This window comes from Labrus bergylta, chromosome 5 (genome assembly GCF_963930695.1).
Source record: "Labrus bergylta chromosome 5, fLabBer1.1, whole genome shotgun sequence".
Lineage (NCBI taxonomy): Eukaryota > Metazoa > Chordata > Actinopteri > Labriformes > Labridae > Labrus > Labrus bergylta.
The window spans coordinates 4865732-4880383 of NC_089199.1; the positions used below are offsets into that span (position 1 = coordinate 4865732).

General features: G+C 40.7%; 2 protein-coding genes across 3 annotated transcripts in view; both read left to right on the forward strand.

The window, feature by feature from the left end:
- The first annotated feature begins 1421 nt into the window (after positions 1–1421).
- Positions 1422–12208, forward strand: idh3b (isocitrate dehydrogenase (NAD(+)) 3 non-catalytic subunit beta). Of its 2 annotated transcripts, none has more exons than XM_020647958.3 (11): positions 1422–1553; positions 4999–5172; positions 5389–5509; positions 5625–5685; positions 5769–5901; positions 6613–6746; positions 6861–6963; positions 7072–7218; positions 8866–8960; positions 9140–9200; positions 10106–11518. In XM_020647958.3, the coding sequence occupies exons 1-11, from the start codon at positions 1512–1514 to the stop codon at positions 10193–10195; spliced, it is 1161 nt and encodes a 386-aa protein (XP_020503614.1). In that variant the 5' UTR covers positions 1422–1511; the 3' UTR covers positions 10196–11518. The 2 variants fall into 2 exon arrangements, with proteins under 2 accessions (XP_020503614.1, XP_020503615.1); XM_020647959.3 differs by lacking the exon at positions 10106–11518 and adding an exon at positions 11696–12208 and having other exon boundaries at positions 1423–1553.
- A 1474-nt stretch (positions 12209–13682) lies between these two features.
- The window catches only part of ptpra (protein tyrosine phosphatase receptor type A), a 30446-nt gene continuing 29476 nt past the window's right edge, over positions 13683–14652 (forward strand). Inside the window, 1 exon segment of the mRNA XM_020647955.3 lies at positions 13683–14224. The gene's annotated coding sequence lies outside the window, so the exon portion shown is untranslated.

A 14652-nucleotide genomic window follows, 5' to 3' on the forward strand; every position in this document is an offset into this window, starting at 1 on the left:
TAATAAATAAATTAAATTTCTTGAGAACATATTATTCAAACTAGGCCAATGAGTATTTGGCTATTTGGCTCCGTTCACGTTACATCCACAGTTTAACTCAAGTATGTGTCAGATATCCAGGGACTTAAAAATGATGCCTAAGATGTAATGAAAGTTTGAGATGGACAAATTAGCAAGGGACGATTTAAACAAAAAGCCCTCGAAGCTTTGCCTGAAAGGTCAAATTCAATACATAACTTAAATAAAAATATTGGGCTAGATGAGAATCTTTTTCTGAGACATTATGCCAAATAACCAAATTAAATGCCGGATAAGTTAAATGAGAAGGTAAAGGGCATTGAACAACAGTAGTAAACTGTTAAGAGGAGGTCATTTTAAAATCTCATGTCATCCAGTGAGTCAGTCTATGCACTGTCAGTGTCACTCACCTTAAAATAGGATTGGGAATCCCCTGACACATTTACCATAATTTCCAAGAGTGGTTTTCTGCAACAGACAGTAGCCTAAATGTTATATAAAAACATTTATAGAAAACACAATGTCAATGTGAAAGCATGAGTGAAGGTTTATTTGAGAAAGTAGTATTAGTAAGTCTGAAAATTAGCTTTCTAAGCAGTTACACATTAAAATAAACACTTTGGGTACCACTATACATTTTTGGACCCCCTGAGCTCAGTTCAACAACATCTCTGACACAATACATATCCGACATGTTCCAGGGGCCATGTCTGGCTCGCCTGAATCATTCAACGTGAAGTGAAGATGATAACCTAAAAGGTTTGTTAGCTGCAACATCATTGTGCTGCTTACCACTGTTTCCCTCCCAGCTCTCTGGTTTAAAGACTAGGCTACTATTATTCCTCTGAGAAAAAATGAAGAGAAAAATCACATGTGCAGGTGCATGAGCTAGAAACCCACTGGGCTTATCTCAAAACCTATAATCTAAAGAGATACACTTAAAAAGGCTTGAACAATAGTGTTTGATATTTTGCTTGCTTTTTTTTTAAAGAAAATGTCCAACATAACATAGGCTCTATTTTTTGTTTGTTGCCTGTGTGTTGTTGAGGGAAGTGATGGAAAGTGTTATGGTGGTCTCAATGTCAAATTGTAGACAGAAAATGAGATGACTAATTAATACATTTTTATTTTGCAGGTTTATGTTTGAATCATCCAAAGACATATAATAGGCCCTATTACATGCAAGCCAGTAGGCTAGTCCCTTGTCTGTGCTTTTCTACCCAGCATCCCTTCCTTGTCTCAGAGCTCTGATTTGTTTTTACATTAATGGTATAACGAATTGTCATGTTTCAGACTTGATTTGAAATGAACGTGATCAAGCCTTTACATGGGAACACTTTCTCCATGGACTGTGAAGACTTTCTCCATGGACTGTGAAGACTTTCTCAAAGTTATTCTTCTTCCTCTATTGTCCTGTAGAGGGCGCTATACCCATACCACTGAAACCCCGCAGAAGAAGAAGAGGAAGCTCAGTTGCTGCATGCCCGTAAACGATGGCGGCCGCCTTGAGAGGAAGCTTGGTAACATTGGTCAAGGTGAGTTCATAGATGCTATTAACGAGCTTATTTTGTACACGGAGCGGTTGTCTGTGGTTGACATTGTGTTTTGTTAAACTCCTGCTAACACGTTAATAACATTGTAGTAGTCATCCTCGCTGGTTTGTGTCATCAGAGTCATCCCTATAATGTAGCTCATGGATGTAGCTCTGTCGCATTCACATGGTTTCTGTGACCCCACCTGCTTTGTCACTCGTTAAAAACCTCGGTTGTCAGTAAAATACTAGTCAATAGCATTGTTAAGAAACTGTGTGTTAACGTAAGACTATCATAGACTGTAAGGAGACAGTCAGCTAAAGTAGCTATCCAGAATAACCCTGACATTTAACCCCGTCTGTCCTTAAGAGACACGTCCATTCATTTGACAACAGTAATTCAAGGATGTCTTACCGGGGGGGGGGTAACCACAAGCTAACTGTCCTGAAAAAAAAAACCCACAAGTCTGTTTGCATTTCCTTTCCCTGCATGCTTGTGATAAGAAAACTTTGTTGCAGCTGTCAGTTATCTCAAACTTCCTCACTTCACCAGGTTTTTAACCCTAAAACTGGTGTCAAGAGGAGAGCGATGTGGGGTTTATGAGTCCAACAGAACTACCATTAATGTCATATAAATAGTTGGAAATGGAATAAAATCAACCCTGTGTTTAAGATTATGAATTGATTCTACTCAGAAGGCGGCTGTAAACTTTAATAGACTTTGTTAACTAGTAAATAGGGTTCCTTTGCTTTGGGTTTTGTAAATGATGAAGTTTTTGAATGGAGCCCTACTGTACAATCTATGTGATGACACAGATTTTTAACAATACCAAGCACACATTTCTTTCTATTGGTCATCTAATAGAGTTTTTATATACAACCTCATTGAGTATTAGTCATGTTTAAAGCCAGAAATAGATCATTACCCGAAAATGTACAGAAGTTGAGGAGGATCATAGACGGAGATTTAATTTTAAAAGTCCATTTGCACGCACTACATTAAAACAAATGTGTATTTCAGTAAATGGAGTTAAATTATGGAATTCTCTTGATAATCATTTAAAATGCTGCTCAAGTATCATTCAATTTAAAAGAATGTATAAAGAAAAAGGTTCTGGGAAATGATGAATGTATTGAGTTAATCTAACTGATTGTATTTGATTGTTTCTATATTGTTGATTTATTTTTTGTTTTGTGAAAGAAAGAGAAAACAACAGGTTAGCCATCTTATTCTGTTAAACAGTATCTTGTGTTATTAGGAAAGGGACAGGTATTATAAGTTTTCTTCGTCCTGCTCCTGTTTGCTCATGAACAGTGTTTCAGCATTATGAGAAAATACTTTTTGGTTGTGATTATGGTGTTGAAACCAAACACTGAAATGAGCAAATAAATCAAATATGAAATGAAATTGATATCATATGATAGTGTGGGCTCTCAAAGGGCATGGTTGCTTAGAAAATCTTTTAATTTTTTATCTTAAATGGATCATTCAGGATCCTCTTGTAATATGTCTTATCTACATAAATAACTGTCTCTGTGTGCCTCGTGATCTACACTAAAGAGCATCTTTGTTGGGTTATATGAATAAGTTATTACAATATATGAGAGATAATAATTTTGATTATGATATCCATAGATGTTATGATTTGAAATCATGAAGTAAACTGTTACTGGTCAAAAAAAGCCAACAAGATCCAGTGTTGCCAAAAATGAAACATGTTGATATGATAGTGCTGACTGAATTGTAATTTTGTCTTTAACAATAGTTCTCATATGAACTCGTCAAGGTAAATCTAAATGGTCAAGAGAACTTTGAGGAATACAATGGAAAGAAAACAAATCCTGAAGCAAAACTCAAAATATCTCGTTTCTAAGAAATCATTACACTGAAGGGTTTAGATCAAGCAATTGTTGAATGTCAACTCAAACAATAATCTACAATAAAAGATGTTTGCCAATTAGATTTCTGTGGAGCAAATAATCCCCCATAAAAATTGCTGAGGTTACATCTGATTTTCTATGAAACTGAAGATGGAAAAAACACAGTTAGACTCAGTAGATTTGTTTTCAGGGCCAAAAAGCCAAATCAGCTGAAGGTTATCAGCATACAGCATTACCCAGATATGTTAAAGACACAACCACTGGGATAATGACAGTAGACATGTTCATGTTATCTAATGGGTTTCTCCACACTTTTAAGAAATCTAATTTAAAGTGCCCATATTATGTTTTTTCTGGTTTTATATGCTCTTCAGTGTGTTTTCCATGTCTCCTGTGCATGTTTAGGCACATCTATGTGCAAAAATTCAAAGTCCGCAGAAATGCGGCTTCTCCTACGTCCTCCTGTTAGCTGTAGCATTAGCTGCATGTAACGCTCGGTTCTAGCCCCCCTCGATAAAAATGTGTCAGTGCGGCGTCATTGTCAGTGTGAGGTCACTGATCTAAGCCCATTGGCTCGTTGTGGCAAGCCCTGCAGCTCATGTTGAAATTTCAGAGACGCGTGCTGAGCAACTGACCAATAACGACAGAGCGGATCGGCAGACCAATCAGAGCAGACTTGGCCCACGTGGGGTCTAACAGTGTGGGCTCAGCAGAGTGTAGCTGACAGACTCAGAGCGTAGAGGGGGCAAGGAGGAGCAGTACATGAAAACAGACACTTTTTTAGAACTTTAGCTATTGTGAACGTACAAAAGATTACATAAATTAAATATACGAACCCCAAAAAGGGCAGAATATGGGCTCTTTAAGCCTTTTTAAGACCCAAACATAGAAAAATGGATGTCATTTTTGCTCTGCTCAGCATCTGTGCTTTTTGGATTTCATGTAGAACTCAGCGGCTTCAATTCCCATAGTCCTGATTTAATAAAACCTTGCAAGACGCCTCATAATCATTGCTTGCCCCTGACAAACATTTTCTGTGTAATCATCTTGAAGGGAAATTTAGTTCTTCCTTTGATTTTTTTTGTTTGCGGTTTGTGAAGGCGTACACAATACGCTGCTGTAGATGCTGCCAGGATGCTGTAAATTATCACGTGAATGAGCAAATCCACAAAACATTATTTAAAGAACCATAGAATGCCAGGCGCTGGTGACCTAGCAGCTAGTTTGTGCGCTCCATATACAGAGGCTGTAGCCCTCAAAGCAGGCTGCCTGGGTTCCCCCTTGTCATTCCCCTCTCTCTCTCCCTGATATCAGACACTATCCACTGTCCTGTCAGTACAATAGAGGCATAACTCCACCCCCAAACCTTAAAAAAATACAAATCATATGCTGACGAGACAGTGTAGTTTTAATCAAGTACACCACACGTCAGTCAGAGTGCTGTCTAAAATGTAGGACCTCTCAAGTAAAATCCAACTTTATTTTACACATTTTATGATCTTAGATTTTTAAGGATCTACTGAATACCTTAAAACCATGTAGTGATTGTGTCTTCTTTCCCATCTCAGGGCCTCAGCAGCCCTCGGTGGCAGCAGCTGGCCTCTCGACCGCTGAGTGTGACTGCTGGTCTCTGTGGCCCAGAGGCCCCACCGGCCCGCGCCGATGCTACCTTCAAGGTCACGATGGTGCCGGGGGATGGAGTGGGACCTGAGCTCATGACTGCTGTCAAGGACGTGTTTAAGGTACATTTTACACTGACGAAGAAACCATCTTTAAGCTTTTTGTGAAGATATATGACGCACTCTCGCTATGAGAGCAGTATTATTCTTTTGACCAATATAATTATTTCCTTTTATGTCTCTGTGTTGGTTCACTTAAGGCTCGGTCTGTACATATGCAGATGCTGATGGAGTGTTCTTTGATCTGATCTTAACGTTAACTTCCTCTTGTCTCTTTAGGCAGGAGATGTTCCAGTTGAATTCGAGGAGTTTCACCTAAGCGAGGTACAGAATATGGCAAGTGAGGAGAAGCTGGAGCAAGTGTTGACCTCTATGAAGACCAACAAAGTGGCTATGAAAGGTAGCTTGTCTTAATCTTTTCCTCATGGTACATCCCCGATTACAGCTAACAAAAGTACAAGAAAGACGTGACAGAGAATGGACGATAGCTTGTTCATCCCTCTTTGTTTACCCAGGAAAGATCCACACACCCATGGAGTTCAAAGGGGAGCTGGCTTCATATGAGATGAGACTGAGGTACAACCAGTGTGCGACTTGATGAATTGAGTTTCTTTCAGTTATTTATGTACATAACTCCAACTTCCTTTTTAATTCTCTAGGCGTAAACTGGACCTGTTTGCTAATGTGGTTCATGTGAACAGCCTGCCAGGGTACAGCACCCGCCATAACAACCTGGACCTGGTGATCATCCGCGAACAGACGGAGGGGGAGTACAGCTCCCTGGAGCACGAGGTAAACAACACTGCTCCTCACTGGAGTCATGGTATGACAGGGAAATAATTGTTGTTTTTTTGTTTACATGTAAAACTTTTCTTATTAAAATAGGGAGTTTTCCTGTTTTTGTTGCACCTTGCACTCCTTTGTGGCGTTAAAAAATAAAGATGAGTCAACTTTGGGCGCCCTCATACTAAGCAAAGCTGTCCCGTTCTGTGCTGAAGCAGAATTGTCCCCCCTCCCCAATCCCCTGCTGGCCTGCACTCACACTGCTCCAGGACTAACTGGGCCTGAGCCTCTTGTACATAAAGTTGGAATACAACACATGAATGACTTAACGTAATTATGAAGTGTCATACTTTGTGACAGGCGGACTCGAAAATAAAAATAAACAAAGGGATGTGCTGTTGAGTCCGTGTCCGCACATCGGAGAACAACACAGAGAACATGAAAGCTACTTTACTGACTTTTTGGCTTATTTTGAGTCATTTACATCCATAACACTCTGCAAATGTCTTGATATGGATATAGAAGCACACCACTTCCAAGCGTGACAGGTCTAGGAAATGTTCACATTAGTCAGACGAACTGGACTTAAGGGGTTAAGGCTGCTTAGGCACGGTACGGAGTGCTTGGTGTGAGTTGGCCCTTAAAAACAACAAATGAAAGTGGCTTCTGCTCTGCTCAGGGTGTAATATGTTTTATACGCTTTCTCTTCTTGCTATTTAGAGCGTGACTGGTGTGATCGAATGTTTGAAGATCATCACTAGAGAGAAGTCACGCCGTATCGCAAAGTTCGCCTTCGATTACGCCACCAAAAAAGGTCGAAACAAGGTCACCGCTGTTCACAAGGCCAACATCATGTAAGTACACAGAAAAATCTCCCTCTATACATCTTGAAATCAAAATGTTCCCTTAGTTTTTACAAAAGTGTTTCTTTGGGTCATGACTTGCATTACAGTTCGTTCTTTTCACAGGAAATTAGCTGATGGCCTGTTTCTCCAAAGCTGTGCGGAGATTGCAGAACTTTACCCCAAAATCAAATATGAGAACATAATCATTGATAACTGTTGCATGCAGGTACATACACAGCCTCACACTTAATTCAGTCAATAAATGATTCACTGATCATGATTTAATTATCATTTCTAGTGTAAATGTTTCAATACTATTTGTTATTGTTTGTAGCTGGTCCAGAACCCGTACCAGTTTGATGTGCTGGTGATGCCCAACCTCTACGGTAACATTATTGATAACCTGGCAGCAGGGCTCGTTGGAGGAGCCGGGGTTGTTCCTGGGGAGAGCTACAGTGCAGAGTACGCTGTGTTTGAGACAGTAAGTTCTTTTTTTATATTCAACCTTAGACACTAAGGTTGTGTCTGAAATCACACTCTCTTTCCATACTCTCTGTGCCGTACATATAAAGTTGTCTGTGGTGGACCTTTTAGTGAACTCTTCTGCATAATTCAAAAAAAATAATCTGTGCAATACTAGTCATCTTGTTGGTCACCTATTAAGACGTCATTAAGACTGTCACAGAACTAAAATGTGCAGTAACGCTGGCCGAGGTCCAAAAAAATAACAGCATGAATTACAGTGAGAACTGATATAATACTGAGTCTATTTATAAACAAAAAACGATGAAATACATTCAATTATGAAGCACTGTATAAGTAAGTGGGGCGGCAGCAGCTCAGTCTGTAGGGACTTGGGTTGGGAGGGTCGCCGGTTCAAGTCCCGGTGCGGACCAAATATTGAAGTTGGTCTGGTAGCTGGAGAGGTGCCAGATCACCTTCTGAGGATTGCCGAGGTGCCCTTGAGCAAGGCATCAAACCCCCTCCCCACCATCAGCTCAGCAGCGCCCGCTGTGGGCAGCTCCGTCACTCTGACATCTCTCCATTAGTACATGTTCATAGGATTCTGTTTGTGCATGTGTGTGTATTTCAGCCTATGTGTGTGTTGCATGACTTACAGAGTGAAAAAACAGAAATTTCCCCTTGCGGGGATCAATTAAAGTAAATCTTAATCTTAAAGTAATGAAACATGTTTGCACTCAAAAACTCATTTATATGTGCTCAACAATCCTCAACTCTTACAAAAATAACTTCTATAATTTGTTACAAAAAGCTTACACATATTAACTTTTATGTTTCAGTGTTCACGCTAGTCACACTCTTCTCGTGTCTGCCGTGGATTTGCTTAAATTTGCACTGCAATGCATGATGGTACATATTGCTTGGTTAGTGGCCATCAGTTATACAAATAGACTGTAAATACACGTGGACAAAGCCTCATCAACGTCAACCATTGGTTACTGATGGGGGCTTTGGAGGCCCGTCTAAGGCGGTTGCCGTGCTGATAAAAATGCTGACTCGACCTTACTTTCAGTCAACCTAACGACAGACTGAGAGCTGGAGCTCCTGACAAATGGCTACACCGCACCCGCCTGTCAGTCAGGTCAGCCTTATTATCAATAACTCTTATCCTTTATCAATCAAAACGGATAAGCAACCGAAAAACATTCAGCCCCTGTACAGTGTGTGCCGATAAAGACGTGATTCAGACCAATTTAGTTTTTTTGAACCATGCTGCAAACATTTTAAGTGTAAAAACAGACAGGTTTTGTTTATGACTTCTGGGGCGTCTGCAGCCAGCCTCAAGTGGACACTTCCATATTGGCCTCGATTATCAACTATAGAGGTTGCCGCTTGGTTGTACACTACTTTTCACAATGCATTGTGGGATACAATTAGTCCACTATATAGGGCAAGATAATGCTCGTGAAAAAATCAGACACCACTACATAAAGGCGATGTATACAGTATAGGGCATTGTTAGTGAGCAGTGTGTGATTTTGGACACAGCCTAAATGTTTGTGTATAATACAAAATGCACTAGGTATGAGCATTATATAACTGCTGTATACTTAACTCTCCTGTGGTCTGTGTCCTTTTTTAACCCCCTGTCTCTTTTGTCCCTCAGGGTGCACGCCATCCCTTTGCACAAGCTGTTGGAAGGAACATAGCAAATCCCACAGCCATGCTGCTCAGTGCTGCTAACATGCTCAGGCACCTAAAGTGAGTGAGCCACACACTAGGAAGTACACTGCATTTCACATCTTGCATCCTCTGCCATGGTCCAACACAAACACACACCTAGCCTTAGAAAACATCCTCAAGTGTCTGTCTGTCTGGATGTGGTCATATGTGCCAGGCAGCTCAGTCCACCTCTTGATTGTTATTGTATTGTGTTGCAGCCTGGAATATCACTCTCAAATGGTGTCAGATGCTGTCAAGAGGGTCATCAAACAGGGCAAGGTAAGGAGTGTTTGTTCAATCTGTTCTGTTATGAGAGGCACCTGACATGATAGAAACACTAACCGTATTAACACCAAAACAGAAGGATTGATTACCAGCAATCTCACCAACACCAAATGTAATGAAAGCAGTTTTTGACCCACAAATGCTACCTATCTCCCAACCTGTAAACTGTACTTTAGTATGTTAGAGAGCCTTTGATTACTCACTTCGAGATTGTCATGCTTGGTTCATAGGCTTAAATTGTTCATTTCTCTTTCTCTTCAAAGTTCTTATAATTTGGTAATAATGCAAAATAATGTACATGCTAACAAGGAAACATATTGTTGTTGGGTTTTTTTTATTATTTAATGCTTGGGTTAACTGTCTTTTGCACCTGCACCATGTTGATACTAACACACACTGACAGAAACATCAGCATGAAGTCGGTCGATCGTATTCCCTCAGCTAAAAAGCACAGGCAGCTCAGTTTTAAAATGACCAAAAAAACCTGTTCTGGTAAAGTGGGTGACCTTTTAAAGGCATCTAGGAACTTATAAATGTTGTTTGCCTGCATGATGTCTGAAGTGCCCTTCCTTTCCCTCTTCCCTATCCTTTAATTTCCTCCTCTCCTTGTACCCCATTATCCTGTGTGTGTGTGTGTGTGTGTGTGTGTGTGTGTGTGTGTGTGTGTGTGTGTGTGTGTGTGTGTGTGTGTGTGTGTGTGTGTGTGTGTGTGTGTGTGTGTGTGTGTGTGTGTGTGTGTGTGTGTGTGTGTGTGTGTGTGTGTGTGTGTGTGTGTGTGTGTGTGTGTGTGTGTGTGTGTGTGTGTGTGTGTGTGTGTGTGTGTGTGTGTGTGTGTGTGTGTGTGTGTGTGTTTTTTCTTCCCCCCCGTATGTCTGTATGAATCTGTCTTCACATCCCAGGTCCGGACACGAGACCTCGGCGGTTATTGTACCACTGGCGACTTTGTGCAGGCTGTTGTGGAAAACCTGCGCCACCGACCTGTTCGCTAAGACGTTTTTGTCTTCTCTGTCCTTACTTACATTTTCTTACATGTGGACGTTGTTCTTAACATGAACAGGGCGCATGTTAAGACTCGCCCTGCCATCACTCTGCCAAATGAAAGTGTTTCACAGTTTTGAAAAACCAGATCTGCTGCATCCTGACATGTTTAAGGCCTATACTAGATGTTATGATCCATCCAGGGAATCAACTGGTGCCTTGTGCTTTAGTTAGTCCTCTCCAGAACATTTCACATTGTCTTAATTCATTTTGACTCTACAATTCTTTGCATCATTCCACGTTTTTAGTTTTATGAGGCTGATCAACTCGTCAGTCATTACACTCCTATTTTCATTCCCCTGTGCTTGTGTATTTATTTATGTGTTACAGCCAAGTTAGCCATACAGGTCACCTCTCAGCTACGACACATTGTCAGAAACTCACCAGAATGCCTTTATCAACACTTTACCACCAACTCCCCAATTTTTGGTTTCTTTTTCTGATAGTCTAATAAATCAAAGTGTGCATGCCGTTTGCAGTGCTTTAAACTCGACTAAAAGTTACCGAATGGTGCAGACAAACCCATCCTAATGCAAAAATCATGTTTCCTGCTCGGATATTAAGAACGCTGTTAATATTTCAACACCAAGATCTCTGCTAAATAAAACTGCCAAAGAAACATCCACCAGCAAAACCAAAAATAAAAACTTTCAGAGAAGGGCTCTGAGAACACATACAAGTTATAGTAGCTGCTCTGCACCAGGGGAAACTATTGTTACACTATGGATTATGTGTTTAGTTTTAATCTAATGACAACAAATGAACTGGGTACAGTCAACATTTTTATCTTCAGTACGATGCCGTTTGTCCTGCTGATGCTGGAGGACGTCAAACAGCTTCATCTCATCGCTTCATTCTTCATGCTTTTTGTATCACTCTGCCCCAGTTTCAGAGACTTCACAAGTCAGTTGATTATCATAATTAAAATATGTCGTAATATATTAGTAACTGCACTCTGTTTTGATCTTTGATGAAAATTACATTTTTCAAATGTTCATGAGAATATTGTAACTTTTCTTGCGGTGAGTGTTAAATGAACTCAATAACTTTTAGTCTTATTTTGACAGTCAGTGTTGGTCTTTGTATGATGTTTCTCTGATGTTTACTCGTCTTTAGATAAGAGACAAGTGGGACAAAAGCAGTGCGTTCAATCATGCTGTCAACACTAACAGTCTTTTATGACATTTAAACTGTATCTGGTTTGTGGACCTTATTTGATTGGTATCACTCTCCAGAAATGCTTGAAATAAATGATGGTAAAACAAAGAAGTGAACATAGTGTATGAAATGAAACTGCTTATTTGTTCCAGTACACGACTGATCCCACTATTAGTGTCCTCTCTAAATGTGGTTTCCAAAGGCTCTCTAACATGCAGGCCATCACACTGTATGTGGACATGTGTCGCTGCAGCTGTGAGTACAGTGACAAACTGCCTTTATGTCTGCAACAGGTGCGCACAGGAGACCTCGGGGGCTATGCCACAAGCGACGAGTTCACCCAAGCCGTCATCGCTAACCTGCAAGCATGAGCTCTGTATGGGCAAATCTGTCAGCTGCTGCCGAGACGCACACATGCTTTTTAATTTACTTCCTGTTAACTGATTGTATGCACACAGAATATTTCAGCTGCAATGTTTTCAAACCTTACTGTAGATCAATGCACAGCTAGGATTTCCACATACTTTGGTTTATACTTCCAACATATCCATTTAGCATAATGTGATGAGTAATCAGAAATTGTGGATTGAACATGCAAAGTCTTATAATCGGTTGAAAAATATTTCATTCATTTTCTTCTCTGTGGCAAGATCTTGTAATTCCTACTTAATGGTTTAATGTCTGGACATTAACCAGCTGTCAAATCATGATGTATGTACACTTTCATATTATTTATTAACTTCCAATTTCCCTTTTTATTGTTTCTTCATTTATGATGAGAGAGAAATAATAAATGAGTTATGACATCTTGTGTGACACATTTTTGCGTGAATGTAAATAGACGACTGATGTGGGATTCAGTGTGCTCTATATCTCTGTCTGCTCAGCTCGCAGGCATCACCTCACAGCAAGGCCTCCATCTCCAAACATAGTTCATCGGGTGGACTGGAGACCCCATAAAAATGAAAAGGAGACTGTCTGGCTGTGTCAGACATGATGAAATCACTTTGGGCATGCTGGCATATGATTGGATACACATGCAGAGCCGTGAGGAAGAAGAGGCTGTACAAATCAATAATGTCTGTACTGGTCTCTCACTGAAGGGAAGTGCTAAGAAAGGCTGGGACTGATGATTGATTTTATCATCGTCTAACAAATGAACATAATATGTCAGAAAATTGTTACAAGCATTGCAAGAACATGTTATAAAATTCAAAAACCCCATTCAAATTTCTTGCAGACCATAACTTCTAAGTTCTTCGTTTACAATAATAAAACACTGAGGGGTAAATGGCAAATGATAAAGAACATACAAGGCTATCTGAGTGTTTGGCCTGATTGTTTTGAAGAACCTATGAAATACATAGGAGACATTTTTATTTTAAGCATCAGTTTGCATGGACAACTTAAAAACTTTTAAGCTATTTCCATTGTTGGAATCAATCTGTGAAATTCTTTAAATCATTATTCGAAGAGCTGCGTACTTGTATTTCAGTTAGAGAAAATGTACAAGGAGAGAATTGTTAGACTTTATGATTTTGGAAGCTAGTGTGTTGTTTCTTCTTTATTGATGTGGAAGTGAAGTCAAAGACTCTGAATTGTCAGATTGTTTTAATGTTGCTGAGGTGTTGGTTGCCAAGTGATTGTAAATGGACAGACCATCTAGAGTTCTCTTTTTTCTCTTTAAGTGAGGGGCAGGCAAAATCAGATTTATCCTTCTCCATTCACCTTTCCGAACATGGATTGGGATACAATTGTGAATTGTTTTCTGTGAAAGTTGTTGAAATAAAGTGGCCTTAAGATTAAAATTGAGGCCTATAGGCCTAACTGAATGGATTTTTTAGTATGCTGCTACTTTGTGGAGCTGTAAGACAGCCCTGCCTACTTAAAACTGTTATGAATGGAGCAATATTAAGTATGTAATATTAGATGTTGCATAGCTGCTATTGCAATATCTTGGAAGAAGCCTAAAACGTAAAACTCCTAAACAATCCTTTAGCCCAGTATTGACTTTAGTTATAGGATAATAACAATCTAAAAAAAAAATAAACTGAAAATAACCCCAATTAAATATGTTTGAATAGGCAAGATATAGCCTACAACTCTGTTCATTTAAATATGACTACAGGATATGCCTATAACTTACAATATTGGTTTGGTTACATTCTGACACTTCAGGTGATTCATTATTTTTTCCATTTTGTCCACATTTCTAAACCTGTTCTAATGATTTTTATGGGAGAAGCTTGTGTGTCTTGTGCTCCTCTGACCTCCTCAGTCGGCTGCGGTGACTGTAGCCTTGAAGCTGTCTTGAACATTGCAAAGTCCAGTTGGGCCAGTAGGTGTCGCTGCGGCCCATGGAGAAACATAACGGGGGAAGAGACTGGGCCTGGCCTGGGAATTTGCTATTCGCTTCCCATTCTTCCTTTGCAGACACACAACATGGCGGACTAGAGTCGTCAGCCGACGCGCCCGGATACAGCGGATAAACCGTGGGATTTAGCACCCAGGAAGGCGAAGAAAGTACTCTCGGAAGGGCCGCTACGTTTGGTCGAAGTGAGGATTCTTAGTGGGCTGCCGTTCTTCCCTGGGTTCGGCAGGAAAACTGACTGCGAAGTGTTGGCAGTGTGTCCCAGATCGTGCTTCCCTCCTCTGCTATCACCCAGGTCCCCCCCCCCCCATCCCCACCCCGCTCTCACTCTCTGTTCGTGGGGTGTGGAGACAGGGGCCGGGGTTGAAAAAAAAAACGTGGAAGAGAAAGAGAGCACAGATTCCTCCTTGGCTGTTTCCCCACCTTTCCTCTGGGCCCTACAGGAGTTGTGGTGAGTTTTCTTGTTTTTGTTGCGCAAAGCCCCAAAATCCCACTTGTTACAATGTCGCTGTAGCAGCATGTTTCCTCTGGCTGTAACAGTGTGACACCCACAAACAAGCACTCTCCCCCCCCCCCCCACCCACCGTTTAGTCTTAACTCAGGGTACATCAAATGTTACCTGCGGAGTTTAAACAAATGCTGACGCAACAACCAGGGTCGTGTTTGATAGTTAGAAAGCTCTCCGTAACGCCGGAACATGCAAGAAGTCGCTCGGAGGCAGGGAGGGATATTTTGGCAAAAGGGGGCTCTGAAGAAAAAAAGGGGGCTTGAAGATGAGTGTGGCAACATTTGTAGAAGTCTGAGCTTGTATGTCGGTGTGTTGTGCCAACACGGATGCTGTTCTGCTGGCAGTGGAACAAAGAGGGTCTAGGTCTGTGC